We start from the raw sequence: 19,556 nt of genomic DNA, 5'->3' as shown, positions 1-19,556 counted from the left end.
TTAAATTGCTGCTGACCAGCATCCAGAACGCAACATACGGATGCTTTGGGGACAAAACCATGTATCTCCAAAAACATAATTTTACGGGAGAAGGAAAAACGTTCTTAACTTTTAAAGAAAGTAAATGGAGAAATATTTTACTTCCAAGTTATTTTGGACCATTTCGGTTGGTCTATGCATCATAAAATTTTGACACAACGTAAAGGGCAACTGCCTTTTTTAAATTATGTCAAATAAAAATGACTAGAAGGGTTCTCAGCTCCAACTAATCAGATGTCTGGAAAAAATACACATCATGACACATTGTGTATCATGAAAATGTATTGAAGTATCGCGATATTATATTTTTGCTGTATACCTCTATTCCCCGAGATATGGGCCCTTTAAGTTCAGTTTCTCGTATTTCTTAGTCCACAGTCAGTATGTCTGGCTCGCAAACATGTTTTTCTTATTATACTTGTCCTCTTCCACAGTATGACGTTTCTTTAAGGACTGTATGATTTGATCAAGTGTCTGAGTGACACTGAGTGCTGCGAGGCTCTAGTACTTTCCATCAGTGCCGCGTCTCCAGTTCAGTAGGGGGCAGTAGAACATCGGCATCCTCCTTTTATGCGTCATTAAAAGCGGAAGGGTGGTCAACGTAACGGACATCTTGTCAGCTCAGAAATTACTTTTTACTTTTATTTTAATTGAGCACAGACGTGCTTACTTGTTTGTCCGCAGCGCTGGTAGTCGAACAGCCGAGTGTCTCGGTGTATGGGAACCGCTGAGCGCGCTGAAGCGAGTGTTCGTTAGTGTTTGTCGCTCAGTATCGGTATCGGCGCCGCTTTGGAGTGGTGGAGCTCCGGTTACTCTAACCGACACACGCAGTGCTCAGATGGCGCTTAAACGAATCCAAAAGGTAAGCTTCTGCACCACCAGTACGTCTCAGAAACAGCTCGCTACGTCTACTAAATGGCTTCCGTGGTTACTTTGGAGTCGTGTTGACCCGCTAGCAAGTGTGGCTTCTTAGCGGTAGCTGCAGAATTTCACCTCCTAGGACGAAGCTGAAGTCCTACTCGCCAGCTCGAATTTTCCCGTTCCACCTTAAGCGGTGCGGTAAACGGTACATGTAATTGTTGCACCATTTAAGGCGGAACGGGGAAATACACACAAGAAGCTGTCGAAAAGGAAAAGCCTGTTTCAGCCTCGTCCTCTTGGGTGACTTAGCCAGCTAACGGTGATGTGTTTAACTCCTAAAAAGCGGAGTGAAACCTCCTCAAGCCTTGGTCTCCTGTATACACGCTGAAGTAGGACCTTTTCAAACAATCCTGATGTTTGCTAACGTTACTTGAAGGCACATCGTTGAGTCGGTGCTGCGTGAAAAAGAACCCATTTGTGAATAGACAGGCGCTGCCAGCGTTGCAGTCGTGGCGTCGACGTGATCAGTAAGATTGAGTCCAGAATGAACAGTATTTTTACTCGGTCGACAGTCAAGTATGCAGGTAAATCGGAATCATATCGGTTCCCTAAACGGAAATAGCGAGGTAATGATTTATTTATGCGTTATTGTGCCCACTAAATCAGACCCTGTGACACCGTGATAAGAGTTGGCATGAACTAATCGACAGTTCGGCGTAAGTTGCGCCACGAAATTCACTGGAATGCTTTTCGATGCAGTTTCAGAATTGAAAGGCTGCTGTTGCTTTCCTGGGAGCATGGATCTCACTTTACCCCCTTCACCGATGCTTTTCTTGGCACCTATTTCTGAGATGATGTCTTTAAATTGTCTGTTGTTTCTGGTTTGGTGTGTTCTGTAGGTTTAACTGTGTTTTTGATCAAGCTTTTGAGGCTATGGTATGTCCTGAATGTGTCAACCCGATTCTCAGATTTTAAAGCATTTCACTGAGTTGTTTTTAGTTCAGGAACGTAGCTGCAGTTGTGCAACGCTCAGATGTTGAGTGTTGGATAGTTATGCCAGCTAACTCCGCGCCCACCCCCCCCCATGAGATATACTTCAGGTGTCTCCCCTCCCACCAGTAAAAATAAATGGGCTCAGGATTGGAAACAGACGTGCCTGTGTACTTGTTTAGGTTCTGTCCCACCCCCTGTCCCTCGTGACCCCCCCCCTCCCAAGAGCTAAAAATACAGTCTGCCAACATGCTGTGCCCGCACATCTCATATAGCCACAATCAGCCACAATCACCATGGTGACAGCATGAGTCACTATTGACCTTTCATCAGTTATGGAGCTTCGATGTGAATTATGATTACAGTGAGAGATCCTTCAGGACGTCCCAACATGCATTCCCAAAAATAATCCCCTCCCTCTCAGTCGGACACTAACGCTTATACATGCATGTTCTGTTACTCACTTTATTTTAATTTTGTGTGTGTGTATGTAGGAATTGACTGACTTGGCCCGTGACCCTCCAGCACAATGTTCAGCAGGCCCTGTGGGGGATGATGGTGAGTCTCTGAACTGCAGTTATGGCACATAGTCCAAAAACAACTCTGTCAATGTTACAGGTGAACGTCTCTCTTTCTCTTTCAGTGTTTCATTGGCAGGCTACAATCATGGGCCCTGTGAGTATGATCGAGTCTTGTTCTGTTTGAAGTACATCAGTAACATTTTAAAGGGCCTTTATCATGCTTTTTTTTATCCTGCAGCCTGTGTATTATTTTGCTATCCACATGTTTGTTTTATGTACCAAAAATTGTAAAAGTTGTAATTAATTTTTCTTTAACCGTTTTCCATCCTCTGTCAGAACAGTCTGTTTTTGCTACTGTACCTTTTTAAGAATAATATTTTGGCACTGTTGGGATAAAACCTTTGCAAAATTGTATCTTTACAGGAGAAGAAAATCTTAATTTAGTGTAGTACAATGTGCTGTTTTTACCATGTAAACTTAATTTTTTTTTATTTTTTTTTGTCTGTTCATCATGACTTTTTAACATTATGTATGGGCAGCTGGTCTTCTCAAATTATAAATAAAAAAAAAAATACAATTAAAAATGGTGCAATGCTACAGTCCTCCATAAAGGAATCCAAGAGAGCACAGTCAACCTTGCTGTCTCTGGGTGGGCAGGAAGGCCCTCCCCCATCACTCAGCACAATGCTAGCCAGTGCAGGCGTCTGCTAGTTGACACAACAGAACTGGTGGTTCTCCTCAGAGCCTGCCTAGTTCCAAAAGATGTGGTGGCTGGTTTCACATTGACTTGGAGAAAGCTTGTATTTGCCCTGGTGGTATAAATGAAAAATGACAAAAATAGAGCTACAAGGTTTCATTCTGACAGTGACAACATGGAAATAACATCTGATTGAATTACATGGATATAAACTCTAACCACAGATTAGCTGCTCTGTCTTGTGTTTCATTCAAAAAAGCAGTTTAAACAGTTGATTTTTGTGGCATCGCAAAAACAATTAATTCAAAATGACCTATTCATGCAGCTCAGTTTGTTTTATATATAAAAAGAAATAAAAAAATATGAACTGGGTAGTGAATTTTACCTTTTGAAACTTTGGCAGTATTTACATACAATGTCACTTACTTAAAGGGGTATATGATGATATGGGCCCTTTAAAGCCTTTTCAGGAGGCACTGATAGTAGATCCTCTCATTGTCTTCTAACAGTTGGTTTGTTATCTGGTTTATGTTGGAATGAAAATCTGCAGTTGCTGCAGCCCTTTCTCAATGGGATCGATGGTCTTGGCTGTTTAATCACTGTGTTAAGCTTTTTGGACTGCATTAACTCTGAGTAAAACTATGCAGGTAAAATGCTTGACACAATTTATTTGTGTGCAGAACGAGAGCCCATATCAGGGTGGTGTTTTCTTCCTGACTATACACTTCCCAACAGACTACCCCTTCAAACCCCCAAAGGTGAAATTGAAAAATACTAGTTGTGTCTCTAGTATGTGTATATTATGTTGAATATTATGTGATAACTTAACGACTTTGTCTTTTGTCTTAGGTTGCATTCACCACAAGAATCTACCACCCAAATATTAACAGTAATGGGAGCATTTGTTTGGATATCCTCAGGTCCCAGTGGTCCCCTGCACTTACAATTTCTAAAGGTATAAAAAAGTGAAAATGCTTAAATACTCAAACAAATATTTGTATGTACAGCTGTAAGAAATCTTTTGAAATTTCTGGATGAAAAGTTGCTAAAATATTGCACCTATTCGTAAACCTGAGTGCTGCTCTGAGATCTGTTCCTGTAAGTAAGCACATTTCAAACGAGAGGACTTTTATGCTACATCACAGCTTTTAAAGTTTATGAATACAAGCCATGGTCTGGTGTTTTTGTTTTCTGCTGACCGTTTTATTTACAAACACCACACACAATTTTGAATTGTTGTTATTAAAGAAGAGGTTTAAACATGTAAGATTACTGATATGAAGATGTGAGCCTGTGTGTATCTGACTTGTCAGTCCAAAAACGGGCAGGCTTACACATGGAACTGATTCAACATGGTTACTGTTTTCTCTGGAAATGGTTGTCCTACAAAGATCAGTGCAATGGCATGTCTCAGAATCCTTAAACAAGTGACTAGCAATCCTTATGAATTTGTAATCTGCAGTTTCTGTCAAAAAAGTTGACATTCATGACTTTCCCTAAAGAAAAGCACTGAACAAGAGTGGTATTTCTGGGAGGTCACCTTGGAGGAAAGTGTTTAGCAAAAACAAACAAACAAAAAAAACATCAAACAATTGGATGTTGACAGAACTACTGCTGTGTTCCACGGACAGGTTTGACAAAAACTGAGCATTTTGGTAAATGTACATAGCATTATGTTTGGTGTAAACAGTGCATACCACCACCAAAACCTTTCCTTAACTGTCACGCATGGTGGAGGGTGTGTACTTGTTACTTTACTTTCAGAATAGCTTGCAATCCCTGAGGATTCCAAGTCGTCGTAACTTCTCTGGCTTCACTTAAGACTCAGAAGGTTAAATGATGAACCATGACAGTAACACAAAACACAGGTGTAAATTAACAAACAAAAGAGATTGCATTTTGGAACAAACAAGTGAGTACCAGTCACATGCATGAAGTGAAACAGCTGTGTGTAGGAATGTGTCAAAAATGATCAACAAGTAACAGCTACAGACAGCGTTTGGAGTTAGCATTCAGGGTTACGGACTGTGAAAGTTTTGCTAGTTACTGAACATCACCAATATGGATTGCGGTGCACAGCCTTAAAAAGAAGCCTTGGCTCAATGTTCAGGTCTCAAATGCATCAGTATACAGAGGAAGATATGATGACTAGTTTATTAGCTTGTGCCTAGGGTGTTAAATTGGGACATTGTAAAACATTTTTTTGTTCAAATATACTTTTATGATATTGAGTCCTCTTATAAACTGATGATAGAAACATTAACATGAGGATTTTTAGGCACTTGTTATTTTTGTTGTTAAATTGAGACCCTGTGTCATTTCAGTGCAAATAAGGAACCCCTACCCACCACGTTTGTTGGTTTAAAAAGTGTCTTCTTTGCTGAGTTTCAACATCTCATTTGTCACTACACATTGGGGGTGCTTAATAAGAAACAGCCTTAAAGAATCCTATAAAACAGTATTTTAGCTTATAGAATAATGGTTACACAATAAGGTTCTGTTTGTGTTTGGTCACTGTTTAAAACCCCACTTTTTAAAATGTCAGTCATATACATTTTTTTAAACTTGTGTAAGCCATGTTGAGCTGTAAATGTACATTACAGTAACTTAGAATTTTGCTAGCTGGGATGTTAGACTGGCCGTATGTCAGAGCTCTCAGATAGAACCTTATAATACTAAGTTAATGAAATTGGTGTGGGTGTTTGTTAAATTTGTCTTTTTTTTTTTTTTTTTTTAGTTTTTTTTTAATAGTACATCATAAAGAGCCATTCATGCTTGCATGGTCCCAAAAGGCTTTCACAGTTGTAAACAGTTGTTCATGTTTACAACTGTTTTAAGGACTAGTAATCTACTTCACATGTTAACTGTCAAGTTGTACATTTTTATATGAGTAGTGTTTTTTATAAGAGATCTTTCCTGTATTATAACTGGACCTTCTTTCTGTAGTTCTCCTCTCCATCTGCTCACTCTTATGTGACCCTAACCCAGATGATCCTCTTGTGCCAGAAATTGCACGAATCTACAAAACAGACACAGAGAAGTAAGTACACACTTTTGGTTAGTCTTGTGCACTCGCAGACTCACTCCCTCATAAAAATGAGTCATTAAAAGCAAACCAGTAGTGTCCATTGTGTCTCTCTAATACACTACCTTGTCAGGTACAATAAAATGGCAAGAGAATGGACAGAGAAATACGCCATGCTGTAGGCGAGGGGTAAGAGACTGCATTGTGAGCGGTGGAGAAAGTAGGATAGAAAGATTGGTGTGCTGCATTGGTGCTGCTTTCCGTGTGGCATTGCATGAATGTTTGACCACATGGATCACTAATACACACAAGCCCTTGCTGACTGATTGCCAGGTGCAACCAAAAGCTAAATTTTGCAAGCATAGACCATAAATAACACAACAGGTATAATTTTGGACAGAGTTGAGTAATTTATATGAAATGACTTGAGCTTAAATAGATCTGTAAATGCAGTCAGGTGCTTTGAACTTCTGTACTTTATCTGGTCTGTGCTTAGGCTCTTATTAAACCCCAAATCAGAAGTTGGGATGGTATGTTATAATTAGAACTGTTTATAAATTATCCATGACCTGCATTACATTGATAACATAATAGCACATCATGTGATGTTTTTAAATTGTAGAGATCTCTGCTTTCTTTTTTAATTAGCTTTTTCCATACTGGCACAACTTTTTCTGATTTGGGGTCGTAGCTTCTCTTGTCTGTCAAATACGTCATGAAAGAGTATCAGTCTGGAGCCAGTAAAATTACTAAGCCTATGAGGACTTCAGAAAGCTTGAAAAGATGCTTAGTCGGCCACCTCACTGACCAGTAGGGTTGCCAGATGTCCAGTTTTGGATTCCATCGTCTGGGTAATACCATTGATGAAATGCGTTCAGAGTCTTGACTGAGGATTTTGATATTTGGTCGAGTCTCACTGTAAATGCATTCCAACGGTTGAAGTAGACGTGCTGTTTTAGTCAGTGATTACATTCCTCTCCCTCTTTTTATTTCTTGCTCTCTGTTTCTGACACACACACACACACACTTTCTTTTGCGGGGTGGGTGTGTTCTCCACCTGTGTCTCAAACCACATATATGGTACTAAACAGCATGTCAAGTTAGTGCATCAGCATTATTATGGTAACTACTATATTACAACCTCAATTCCAATGAAGTTGGGATGTTGTGTGAAACATAAATAAAAACAGAATATGATGATTTTGCAAATACTTTTCAACCTATATTCAATTGAATGCACTGCAAAAACAAGATAAAGACAGAGAAACTTTATTGTTTTTTGCAAATATTCACTCATTTTGAATTTGATGCCTGCAACACGTTCCAAAAGTTTGGACAAGTGCAACAAAAGACTGGGAAAGTTGAGGAATGCTTAAAAAACACCTGTTTGGAACATTCCACAGGTGAACAGGGTAATTGGAACCAGGTGAGTGTCATGATTGGATATAAAGGCTCAGTCATTCACAAGCAAGGATGGGGCGAGGTTCACCACTTTGTGAAAACTGCGTGAGTAAATAGTCCAACAGTTTTAGAACGTTTCTCAACGAGCAATTGCAAGGAATTTAGGGATTTCATCATCTGCAGTCCATAATATCATCAAAAGGATATTACCACATGGGCTCAGGAACACTTCAGAAAACCACTGTCAGCGAACACAGTTTGTTGCTCCATCTACAAGTGCAAGTTAAAATCTGCCATGCAAAGTGAAAGCCACATATCAACAACACCCAGAAACGCCACTGGCTTCTCTGGGCTCGAGCTCATCTGAGATAGACTGACAAAGTGTCCTGTGGTCTGACGAGTCCACATTACAAATTGTTTTTGGAAATCATGGACGTCGTGTCCTCCAGGCCAAAGAGGAAAAGAACTATCCAGTTCAAAAAGCTCAAAAAAAAAAAAAAGCCAGCATCTCTGATGGTATGGGGGTGTATTGGTGCCCATGGCATGGGTTACTTGCACATACAGGTTTTTGAGCAACATATGCTGTCATCCAAGCAACGTCTTTTTCAGGGACGTCCCTGCTTATTTTAGCAAGACAATGCCAAGCCACATTCTGCACGTGTTACAACAGCGTGTGGGTACTAGACTGGCCTGCCTGCAGTCCAGACCTGTCTCCCATTGAAAATGTGTGGCGTATTATGAAGCGCCAAATATGACAACAGAGACCCCGGACTGTTGAGCAACTGAAGTTGTACATCAAGCAAGAAAGGGAAAGAATTCCACCTACAAAGCTTCAACAAATAGTGTCCTCAGTTCCCAAACGCTTATTGAGTGTTGTTAAAAGGAAAGGTGATGTAACACAGTGGTAAACATGCCCCTGTCCCAACTTCTTTGGAACATGTTGCAGGCATCAAATTCAAAATGAGTGAATATTTGCAAAAAAAAAAGTTTATCCGTTTGAACATTAAATATCTTGTCTTTGTAGCGTATTCAATTGAAAATTTGCAAATGATCGTATTCTGTCTTTATTTGTTTTACACAACGTCCCAACTTCATTGGAATTGGGGTTGTAAACATACAGTAGTATTTGTATTGAGATGTAGCTTGTGTAGGCACATTGGCAAAGTTATGGCAGGGTTTGGAATAAGCTTGTTATTTCTCGATTATTGCAAAAAGCGTCTTTTATGTTTCATATCAGTTCTTTTGTTACACATCAGTTAGCATACAGAAAATGGATTGAAGAAACAGTGGGCTGTTTTCTCTGGATTTTATGTGGGCTAGGCGGTAGCAGAACAGCATAGCATGGAAATTGTTTGTATAGCACTTAATGTGTTTAATATGTAAAGTTCATGTGTTGTGTATTTTCAAGTTTTAAAAAATGTAGATACAAATATAATACCACACTTATCAAACTGTTTTAAAGTGTGCAAAAAAGAAAGTGAAAAGACTAATGCTAATAGTCATATTTTTACCCAGTGCCCCCTGAAGGGCTGTCTGGTTTGGCATGGCTGAAATCTGGCAACCCTGCTGACCACTGATTGCAATATTGACTACTTTAAATTTGACCTCCTATCCGCTGGCTTGTTTGTGTGGATAAAGTATTGTTGTTTGATACAAGTAACTTAAATTAATACTTAACTGGCAGTGACATGTTATTTGTCTTCTTAAATCAAGAACTTCTGGCTCCCTGGGAAGTTCTACTACTGAAACTGATGTGAAACCAAGCTGTCAAATGGCTGGATTCATTAAAGGTTCTTGAGGTGCTGTCAGAGAGAGAGAGAGAGAGAGAGCTAGAATCTGTGCTCGATTGTTCCAAACGTAGGATGTGATGAAATATTGTAATGACCGCCTAAGTTGGGCAAGCATGGGTTCTAAGACGCGCTCTGAAGTTTTTCAGTACTACAGCATGTTTAGTACTCGGGTAAATGTTTTTTTTATTAGTGCTTTTTGTTTAGAGTGTCAAGCAGCATTTTTGAGGTGTCTTTGCTGAGCATGAACAACAGATCAAAGCTATGAGAAAAATGAACATGTGTATGGTTGGTTCTTGTTTTAACTGCAGCAAATGGGTTTTAGCTCAGTATGTGGGGAGGTGATGAGTGGAATCAATACGATTTTATGTAACTAGTAAATAGAACATCTGTCTTCAAGTTACTGACTGTTTATTCTTGGAAATTTGTTGGTGAATTTCAAAAAAGAAAAGCTCAGGACGTCCTTTGACGACTTCTCTTGACGTCATTTCAGATCTCGTGGTACACACTGCTTTTGCAGAATGCGCTTTTTAAGTACTGTTCACATGATATCATTGATTTAAACATGGCTGAACAGATACCTTTCATTCCTAATACTTTTTCCTTTTCTGTTTGTCCCTCTTGCAGATACAACAGAATAGCGCGGGAATGGACGCAGAAATATGCCATGTGATGTTGGCAGGACACATTTACAAACTGTTGTTTATGCTCTCGTGTTTGGACACTGTCTTAAGGCCATTTTATCCCGTCTTCTGGAGGAACAGTCCCGGTTATCTGCTCAAACAAGACTACAGCAAAACCTGCAGGAATCGCCACAGTTTACGGTTCTAATCTGGATCTCATCCACCCAGTGGAATCTTTTTTTTGTTTGGTTTGTTTTGTTTCTTCTGCTTCCTGCTTTTCTGCCTTGTGGTCCATGTGTCCAGTCATTTTCTCTGACCTCTCACCTCGTGCCACCTCTGTGTGACCGCAGTACTGGCCTACTCAGGGAGAGGGAGTTTGACTGTGGGCTGTGCTGCTTCTTCAGGGCTGTATTCTTGCAATGCATGTCATCACAGGGTGCTGGGTCATTTTGCACAGCAGTGGCATTTATAAATCTGATTCCTCTGTTAAATCATTAAGGTCTAGATCCTCTCTTGGTCCAGAGTTCACAGCTGTGGCAATACAATGCAACTCAATTGGCTTAGATGTCCTGCTACTTTTATTTTCCCCCCTCAATAAAGTTGTGTAACTCATATTATATGTGATGTTGCATTTTTGTGAACCTAGCTATAGCATGTGATTTCAGGCTTATGTAATAAGCCAGTTCATATTTAGCAGTGCCTTGGGGTCTGCTGGATCCTAAGTGCTGTGATCACATTTTTTGTGTATGAATTGACCAAAATTCTTAAACGAGTGCATTTTTGTCTGTTTTGGAATTTAGTCCAATTTAAAAGCTAAAATCTGATTAAATTACATTTGAAAGACTGATCTTATGTTAGCCATAATTACATTTGAGTGATGTTCAGGTGGATAAAATAGTTTGCTGTTTGAAATAAGAGAATATGAGGGCTTCTGTTGGTTGTCTTTATCTTTTTATTGAAACATTGGAGAATTATTTGACTACAATTATAAAGTGGGTTATATCAGCACTTCACATGGCACCTGTGTTCTGTATAGGCAGATTGTGGCAACTAACATTTGAAAGCATATATCAGAAATATCAGTTCTGTAATGGAGACCCCTCCTGATTTTTTTTGGCAATGGTATCAATGTTTTTAAATGTTCAGAATCTCATAAAATATTCCATAAATGTTGAATTGATGCGGTTGAGCGGCTGTATCTGTGAACCAGCGGATGTGAGAGAAAGTTTACATGGTTCTCTAAATGTGGAGGAGGCCAATGGAAATAATCACGCATCCACTTTTGCATATATCCATTGGTCTGAGGCAGATTTAAACGCTTCTTTTACAGAGTGAACTGGAAACCGTTCTGTGAGGTTAGTACTAAAACAAGAGGTAGTTAGAGAGGCCTTTGTCCATGGTTTGTGTTTGCACATGCAGAGCGAAAGGGAGCCACGGCTCACTGCTAGTGTCTAACATACTGAGCGCAGTGGACCGTGGAGCCACAAAGATCTTGTCAGTAAAAAAAATACTGACTTTTAACAAGAAAATACGAATGTAAGTGGATGTCCAAGAAGTCTGCTTATTTGATGTAAAATAGTTGATGACTTTTTTTTTCAACTGTTAAACCCCTACTTTTTTCGTCATTTTTCCTCATTGATATGATCTGGCCTTCACCATCACCTTGTCATTCATAATATTTGAAACTACACATACATATAAAACTATATATATATATATATGATAAAACAAACCAACCATTTCCAGTTAGGTTGGCTGAGTTAGTTGCCTTTTACACTACAAGATCTCCATTTTTGTTTTGTTTTTTTTTCAGTTTTTGACATAACTTGAAAATACCTGTTGTCCTTTACACTGTATGTAAATTGGCCAACCAGAATGACCTGGAAAAAAGCCAGGTTCCACTGACTCACATTAAAAGTAAAGTAGGTATTTCCTTCTCCTGTAAAGTTACTATTTTGGAGACAACAGCAGTACGTACACTCAAATAAACAAAACAAATGGTTACTCTCACCCAAGGTATTTGTTTTTTTTTTCAACGAAAATTTAAACGAATCCACCACAAACCCACAGAACATTTTGCTTGTAAATTTGTTCTGTCACGTTAGACATACTTCTGTTTTGATGCTGTAATGACATTGCAGGTATTTTTTTTAACATTTATTGTAGCGCAATTATAATAATTTGTGAGTAAATTCACTTTATTTCAAAAGACTTGAAAAATACGTATTTATCCAAATAAATTGTTGAATTCGTCATTTGTTAAAACTGCAACAATTTTTTAAAGTATTTTCTAACGGTGTACAGTAGCTTTAAGCCTCAAAGCAGCGGAATAGACGTGCAGAACTTTTATTTTGACAGCTGAATCCCAACATGAAAAAAAGTTCTGCTGTTAGATTGGCTGCTCAGCAGCGGTTTACAGCGGAGACGCGGTTGTGTCCGATTCGCTCCCTGTTACACGAATAGTGCGCTACACTGTGTGTGAATCTGTCTGAGCTGTTGATCGAGTTCTCAGCGCTCAGTAGCGCCCTGGTCGGTCTCCACAGTCTGTTCACAACACAGCGTCTGCTACAGTCCAAGTGAGTCTTTAAGAGCCCAGATGCTGACTCATGAAGTCGACTGGGCAACAAGGCATCAAATTAAGGCGACTGCCTTCAGTTTCGGACACAGCCAAAGTCTGGCTGCTTCGCTCCGATCCCAAGTCCCTCCTTCTTTCCCTTCACTCTCCAATGACTGCATAGCAACTGTTACTATACGCCATTTTTTCGGTCAAGCGTTCAGGACTCTTAACAAGCGCACAAGCGCTTTCTTACGGACATATTTTGAATTGGTAGCTCTAGATATGGTCAAACGGTGTGTGTGGGGGAACTGTAGAAGCGACACGCGATACCCTAACAGAGTAGAGGGTGTCTCTTTCTATCCGTTTCCTAAACCAAAGACAAATTTACAGAAATGCCAGCTCTGGATTCGTCTGTGTGGTAGACCACAACATCGGCTGAACATAGACACCATCAGCAAAAACACTTATGTCTGCTCAAAGGTAAGGCTGCTGTTTAGTTGGTAATATGAGCTGTTTTGACCAAGTAACCTGTGTGTATGAAAGAACTCCTGTTAGAAGTCCCAATCTTAACAACGCCAGCGTGAAGTTAGCGGTAGTGCTAGAGGTTATCCTTTGCTGAGCCTGTTCTTCACTAGAAACATGTGTTTACTTTATCTTACTTTCTCAGGTCATGCCTCTTAGGCCTAATAACTGATAGATGCCATCAGTTGTCGGTCCAGGAAGCTGATTTTTATGTTATTCAGGGTTAATGCTGATTCTTAAGAAGTCTACTGAAGTCTTCAAACAGGTTTTAAAACTGTAAGGCCAGGTCTTTTTTACTATTAGAGGTATCGAGATTCAAAGAGGATGCCTAAAGACGTGTTGAAAAGAGATCTTGGACTAACTCAGAATAGTTCTCTAACCACAAATATTCAGCTGACAGCAGAAGGACCATGCGAGGAAAAGAGTGAGCAGGTAGTCGAGCTAGACAGGGGAATTAAGAAGTGAGCCAGTGACCACGCCACGCCATGCATTTATCTCGAAGCATAAATTCACCTGACTGAATGAAATAGATGTTACTACGTCATATTTGAGTTTGTGTATGTTTTGTGTAGTGAAAATGATACTGTTGTCATGTATCGAGATTAAAAAACATTAATGTATGTTTAATTTGTTCAAGCACTTTGTCAATGGAGGACCAACAGAAGAGTTCCCAGATCCACTGGATGCACTGGATGAGAGGAATACACCAAGATCACCGCCAAAGAAAAAGTAACCTATAAATGCCACATTTTATTTGGCTCGTAAACTGTTAGCTATCTGGATTGTTGTTACATGTGTGTGTGTGTGTGTGTGTGTGTGTGTGTTCACTGTGCAGACAGAAGTGTGAACTGACAGAAACGATAAATGCGAGTACAGAGGTTATTCTACCCGACAACACAAGTAAGTTTGTTTTGTTGTATCTATTTAACAATTTGTCACATAATCATTCCTCTTAACTTTTTTATCCAAGCAGTTAATCAGGTACATTGTGGTGAGTCAGCTGCATAAGATTACTTAATATGAAATTTGCACAGCTATGAGATAAAATCTTGAATAAACATGCTGCCCAATCTGCTCATAAACATCACTTCTAGGTTAGCATTTATTATAAGGTCGAACTAAAGTGGGCTATCACTTTGCCAATTTACCTGCAGTTTAACACACATTTTCCTAGACTGGTCATTTCAGGGACATTAAATGTGTTTGCTCTGTCAAAATAAGAGCATCTTTACTTGATATGCAGCTAAAGTACAGCTACAAATACTGTTGTCACCTCACAGAACACTGTCTAAAATTACATTTTACTAATGCAAATGTATTGCATCTTTAAATTTAGCAATTATATTCTATTACATTGTCAAACCTAAGGGAGTAGAATTAGTCCTAAAATTGCTATATTCTCTGAAAATCTCACTTTTATTTGTATTATTTGTGTTACTTGTGTGTGAGTAGTTTTGTGTTTTTCAAAATGAAGTAAAATTTACTAGTCAATCATTTAAACATGTGAGAAATTGCAGTGTTACTTCAAACCAAAATTAGCTTAACTGTAGCGCTCTGCGGTTTATTATGGAAAAGTCTGCACCCATGGCATCACTTCTGTAATGAAATAGAGTTGGTTTTTGAATGGCAGCCTTTAGTTAAAGAAAGGAACTGGGATTGGGCAATAAAGAAGCATTTTAGAGAAAAGGGACCAAAATTTACATCAGGATTAGAGCTTCCTCAGCAGCAAAAGGCAGCTTTCAAGGTTCAGTCATGTGCAGTTAACTGCAGGTAAAGTTTGGGTGCCCTGGTCAAATTACATTTTTTGTTGATTTTCTATGTGAAAGTAAGTTTACACATCCTCTATGAGATCATAATTCTGCATATTTAGTGAACTATTACTATTAACAACATATTGGGGGAAAAAATGCAACATAAAATGTGGCCTGTGCAAGTTTTATTTTTTATATCCAACATGTTAAACTCAGCATATACATAGAAATTCTGCACTAAAGTAGGAAAAAAATGTGCCTAATGTAAATTATTCATCTTGCATTAAACCCCAGTAAAAGCATGTTTGTAGCAAGTGTGAGATAAACCTCAGTTGAACCTTAGATACAGCGAGATGTTGCACATGTGTGATTTTAAAATGACAAAGCAGTTAGGCTTAGTTTAAATAGTTTAATAGTTAAAATAGCAGGTGCCCCTTAAACCACAATTTTGAATTTTGAATTTGAGTTTAACAATCCATCGTTGTGTTAAAAGTGTTTAAAGTAGTTAAAATAGTTGGTGTTTTGGAAATGTTTATTTACTCTACTTGTTTACTTGGAAATGTTTATTTTCGCTACTTGGTAAACCAAATGGATGGATGTTCAAAAGAATGTGGCTTCAATTATGCGCATATCTCTGACACTAAAAGAGCATTAGCAATCCAACCCAATATAAACCCAATATAAAACTAATTTTCTTGCAGATACATTTAAATGATTCTGAAATTGTGCTAATATGCTTTAGGTGTAAAATAACAGTAGTAGCAAGTAATACAATTTAAGGAATTTCTGGGTATTGAGAAGAGCTGTAGGTGATAATAATAAGCATAATAATTGAGAAGGCTGTATAGTATTAAGAATGAATTTATGATGAAAAATATTATGGAATACCTCGTTTTTGAATAGCAGTGACCAGGTTTAAAATAACAATTATTAGTATGACGTGATAAATTAAGCAACATTTTCCATTTTAATGAGTTAAATCAGTTAATTGGTCATGTGAATTCATGCTTGTTTTGAAGTGCTGGCTTGATATTGTCACTGCACAAAACACATTCGGATGTCAATAGCAACCATATTTTGGGAATGTTAATTGAAGACACGGACAAAATAAGAAATGTATTTATTAGTAGCTGCTTGATTGCATATCTGTTTAACAGAAAACCGAGTGATGTCATGTTTTGTTTTTAAACCTAACTTCTAGCTCTGGCACGTGAAGCTGACCTAATCCCTTATGGAAGTGTGGACATCGTGGCAGGAGTAGGAGGCATGGCAGTAAGGCAAATCAAATCAACATCTATAGAGGATTCACTAAGAATGACGGCCTATATTCAGTCGGAGGAAATTAAGCATCTGAAAAAGCAACTATCTGAAGCGCAGTACATCAGTGTGACACCTGAATTAATCAATAACAGCAACATCCCTAATTATTTTGAATTTTGTACTGGATTCACATTTGACATGTTTAATCGTTTGTGCGCTTTTCTTAGAGTCCCAGCTGACTGCATAACTCCACAAACACACATTCCTCTCACCTACAGAAAGGAAACTTATCACACAAAAAAGATGCCCTTTCGCAATCAGTTCTTGCTGGTTTTGATGAAATTGCGCAACAACTATGACGTGAAGGATCTGGCATTTAAGTTCCAAATTGATGTGAAGAGCACCAACTTAATCTTCAATGCTTGGATAAACTACTTATACCTCCGGCTAGGTCAGATACCAGTATGGCCACACAGGGACATTATTACAGCTCACATGCCAGACAACTTCAAGAAAGATTTCCCCACGACATTTGCACTTTTGGATTGTACAGAACTGAAGCTCGAAAGACCAACATCACTGCTGCCCCCCAGTCAGGCTGTCTCTGATGGCAAATCCTCAAACACACTTAAAGGGCTAGTTGCATGCGATCCACGTGGATCCATATTATTTGTGTCCATGCTTTATACTGGATCAATTTCAGACAAGGACATTTTTCAGCAATGCAACATCACCACTCTACTTTACAATCTCATTCAGGTTGGCTATCTTCACCCAGGTGATGCTTTGATGGCAGACAAAAGCTTCCAAAATGAGAAAGATGTTAAGGAAATCGGCCTGTGCCTCAGCATACCCCCATTTGCAAAGGGCAGTGAGCAGAAGACAAAGAAAATGGCAAAACACAAAGCAAATGTCAAGAGAGCCATTGCAAAAATAAAAAAATTCAAAATAGTGTCTGATAAAATTCCCACCTCCACACTTGGTAGGATTAATCAGATTTGGTTTGTGGTCAGCATGCTGACAAACTTTCAGCCACACGTTTTGGGTCAGTAGGTAACCTACAGATAGATAAAACCTCCATATGCGTTGTTTACCTCATAACTCCGTCAACTCCATATGGACTCTCCCTCAGCTATTTTTAATGAGTTGATTGGCTAAGTCCCTGTCATACTTCTGAAGTCCATGTCATACTTAAAAAACTCAACATCTGCATCTTTGACCTCCAAAACGACGCTGTGGGTGAGAAAATGTTGATTACTGTAAATATGAATTGTACATACACAGTAGCTGTAGGTCACAGAAAATGACCCATGAGATTGTATTCTTTGATACTTATATATCCAAACCTGATTATTTACTAGCATATATTCATTATATTATTACTGCTGAAAAAAAATAAAACTCAACAGATTTACGAGATGTGTCGGGTTGCCCTTTTTTACAGGCTGTGCTGGTAAGCTTGTGCAACAAGTGGTTAGCTGAGAGTTCTGTCATGACCGGTTTTCTCTTGTATTCAGTTTTGACTTCTGTCACTTATTGAAGTTCTAACATTATAACATCATATAACACTATTACAGTCTGTCTAGCACTAACTCATCTGTTAGATTTCTAATTTAATCACACTTTATTTATAAGTATTTACTGATCCCACTTGTCCAGTGTGGAATTAGAAATACCACTGTTCTTCAATAAATGAGTTAACCAAAACCTTCCTTTCATATTCTGTCTTTTTAAACTGAACTGGAAGTACATCTTTGAGAGATACAATAAGATCACAAACTACAAATATGAAACTGACTGCACAGTAAATAGTAAGGTGGTCTCTGACTGTGCAGAATCAGAGACCAACATAAATTAATTTATTTTCTGGTTGGAATGGTCATTGGGCAAATGTAAAATTGAGTAATTACTTTCTGTGGAAAAAAGGTTTTGATTAATCCAAAGGTTTAAGTTTAAGAATGTACAAAGTCACAGAAAGGTGTTAGGATATCTGAAACAAACCTCAGGGTGATCCCACCACAGAGCATTACGGGGGAGGAAATATTGAAACTGAAATCTCAGTTGTTATGAAAACGATACTGTGTCATAACTATAGCTGAACAAAAGAATCAGACTAGAATCAGAACTGAAGTTAATTACAAGATCTTCTTCTTTCGGCTGCTCCCTTTAGGGGTCGCCACAGCGGATCATCTGCTTCCATCTTGCCCTATCCATTGCCTCCTCTACTTTCACACCAACCATCTCCATGTCCACCTTCACTACATCCATAAACTTTCTCTGAGGTCTACCTCTTCTCCTTGTACCCGGCAGCTCCATCTCCAACATTCTTTGCCCAATATATCCACTATTCCTCCTCAACACATGTCCAAACCATCTCAACCTGGCCTCTCTGGCTTTATCTCCAAACTGCTCCACCTTCACTGCCCCTCTGATCTGCTCATTTCTAATCTTGTCCAACCTTGTCACTCCCAACGAAAATCTCAGCATCTAATTAATCAATTAACAGAAGTTAATTACAAGATGCACATAAATAATCAGGATCAGGTCTGTTCAACTCTCAGATTCCTTATTTTGAAAGTCTTACTTTACTCAGAATCCAGATCAGAGTAAGAATCCATTTTCTATCTGTAAACACAAACATACAACGAATAATTGTTTGCTGAAACAAGTGATAGTCACAGTTGATCCTGAACAGCATTGGTCAGTGAGCTAGTTTAGACACCTTTTACACCAACAATCTGTGCCAAATGTATTTCTCTGTAAACTGCTGGATCGGCGTTTGACCAACAACCTGGTCATTTATCAATCTTCTGGACCAAACTACCATTATTAGTCCCTGACTGTTGATTTTTTTGTAACATAAGAAACATATATTCAACATATATTCTCAGCTCAGAATATTTTCACATATTACACATTTTAAAATCTGAACAAGAAGTCTGATGACCTCTACTGTCTTAATTCTTTACCAGTGTCTCCAGTGCTCTCTCCTCAGAGCAGGCTTTTTATGTGGCAAAACATTAAGCTTTTAATTGTCTTAACACTATAATATTAAACAAATAAAGTAACTTCATATGGGAGAGCTTTTCCCTTCAAATGTTGAAGTTTTCTGTGTAAATTTGCAAAAAGCCATTTGCAGAAAAAAAGAGTCAGTATTTTTCTTCTCCGCACTGATGGCTTCAAACAGCTGAAAAATATTGCTGAGCTAGCTTGTGTGTAATGTGACCAAATATTCTCTATAGGGTTTAAATCTAGACTCTCATCAGTAAAAACATAATATTTTGGGCTTGGCCAGCACTGTACAGTGCACAGATTGAGGGTTCTGCAGTGAGGGGGCACGTTTAGACAGAGGTTTGGCAAAATAGTGATGGCCAAATACTGAATACACTGTCCTTAATGAATTCAGTAAGTATTACTATGTGTAAAAAAAAAAAAGTAATGAATTTAGAATACATATTAATAAAGAACACTGGGAAAACCTCAGCTGTTGTACTTTGTTGATTTTTTTTAATTCACAGTGAT

The 19,556-nt window shown here is 38.6% G+C and overlaps 2 protein-coding genes across 3 annotated transcripts; both read left to right on the top strand.

Annotated features, from left to right (window-relative positions):
• The first annotated feature begins 605 nt into the window (after positions 1-605).
• ube2d3 (ubiquitin-conjugating enzyme E2D 3) lies at positions 606-10,561 on the top strand. 2 transcript variants are annotated; one of them, XM_017690514.2, is made up of 8 exons: positions 606-901; positions 2,385-2,448; positions 2,534-2,565; positions 3,789-3,866; positions 3,958-4,063; positions 6,055-6,148; positions 6,267-6,322; positions 9,949-10,561. In XM_017690514.2, the coding sequence occupies exons 1-7, from the start codon at positions 878-880 to the stop codon at positions 6,313-6,315; spliced, it is 447 nt and encodes a 148-aa protein (XP_017546003.1). In that variant the 5' UTR covers positions 606-877; the 3' UTR covers positions 6,316-6,322; positions 9,949-10,561. The 2 variants fall into 2 exon arrangements, with proteins under 2 accessions (XP_017546003.1, XP_017546005.1); XM_017690516.2 differs by lacking the exon at positions 6,267-6,322 and having other exon boundaries at positions 609-901.
• A 1,885-nt stretch (positions 10,562-12,446) lies between these two features.
• On the top strand, positions 12,447-17,741 carry si:dkey-20i10.7 (uncharacterized protein LOC799792 homolog). Its single transcript, XM_017690403.2, has 4 exons — positions 12,447-12,981; positions 13,661-13,752; positions 13,859-13,923; positions 15,976-17,741. Exons 1-4 carry the CDS (start codon positions 12,541-12,543, stop codon positions 17,085-17,087), a joined length of 1,710 nt encoding a protein of 569 aa, XP_017545892.1. The 5' UTR covers positions 12,447-12,540; the 3' UTR covers positions 17,088-17,741.
• The last annotated feature ends 1,815 nt before the right edge of the window (positions 17,742-19,556 follow it).

This window comes from Pygocentrus nattereri, chromosome 5 (assembly GCF_015220715.1).
Source record: "Pygocentrus nattereri isolate fPygNat1 chromosome 5, fPygNat1.pri, whole genome shotgun sequence".
NCBI lineage: Eukaryota > Metazoa > Chordata > Actinopteri > Characiformes > Serrasalmidae > Pygocentrus > Pygocentrus nattereri.
Note: the sequence above shows the minus strand (reverse complement) of the source record. Positions and strands in the feature narration are given on the sequence as shown.

What these genes read in the sequence shown, in the direction of transcription:
- ube2d3 (XM_017690514.2), top strand. Translation starts at nt 878, where the DNA reads ATGGCGCTTAAACGAATCCAAAAG. An exon ending in CGCTTAAACGAATCCAAAAG is followed by an intron (nt 902 to 2,384) that starts GTAAGCTTCTGC and finishes GTGTGTATGTAG; the next exon opens with GAATTGACTGACTTGGCCCG. An exon ending in TACAAAACAGACACAGAGAA is followed by an intron (nt 6,149 to 6,266) that starts GTAAGTACACAC and finishes CTACCTTGTCAG; the next exon opens with GTACAATAAAATGGCAAGAG.
- si:dkey-20i10.7 (XM_017690403.2), top strand. Translation starts at nt 12,541, where the DNA reads ATGCTGACTCATGAAGTCGACTGGGCAACAAGGCATCAAATTAAGGCG. An exon ending in ACACTTATGTCTGCTCAAAG is followed by an intron (nt 12,982 to 13,660) that starts GTAAGGCTGCTG and finishes AATTTGTTCAAG; the next exon opens with CACTTTGTCAATGGAGGACC. An exon ending in AGATCACCGCCAAAGAAAAA is followed by an intron (nt 13,753 to 13,858) that starts GTAACCTATAAA and finishes TTCACTGTGCAG; the next exon opens with ACAGAAGTGTGAACTGACAG.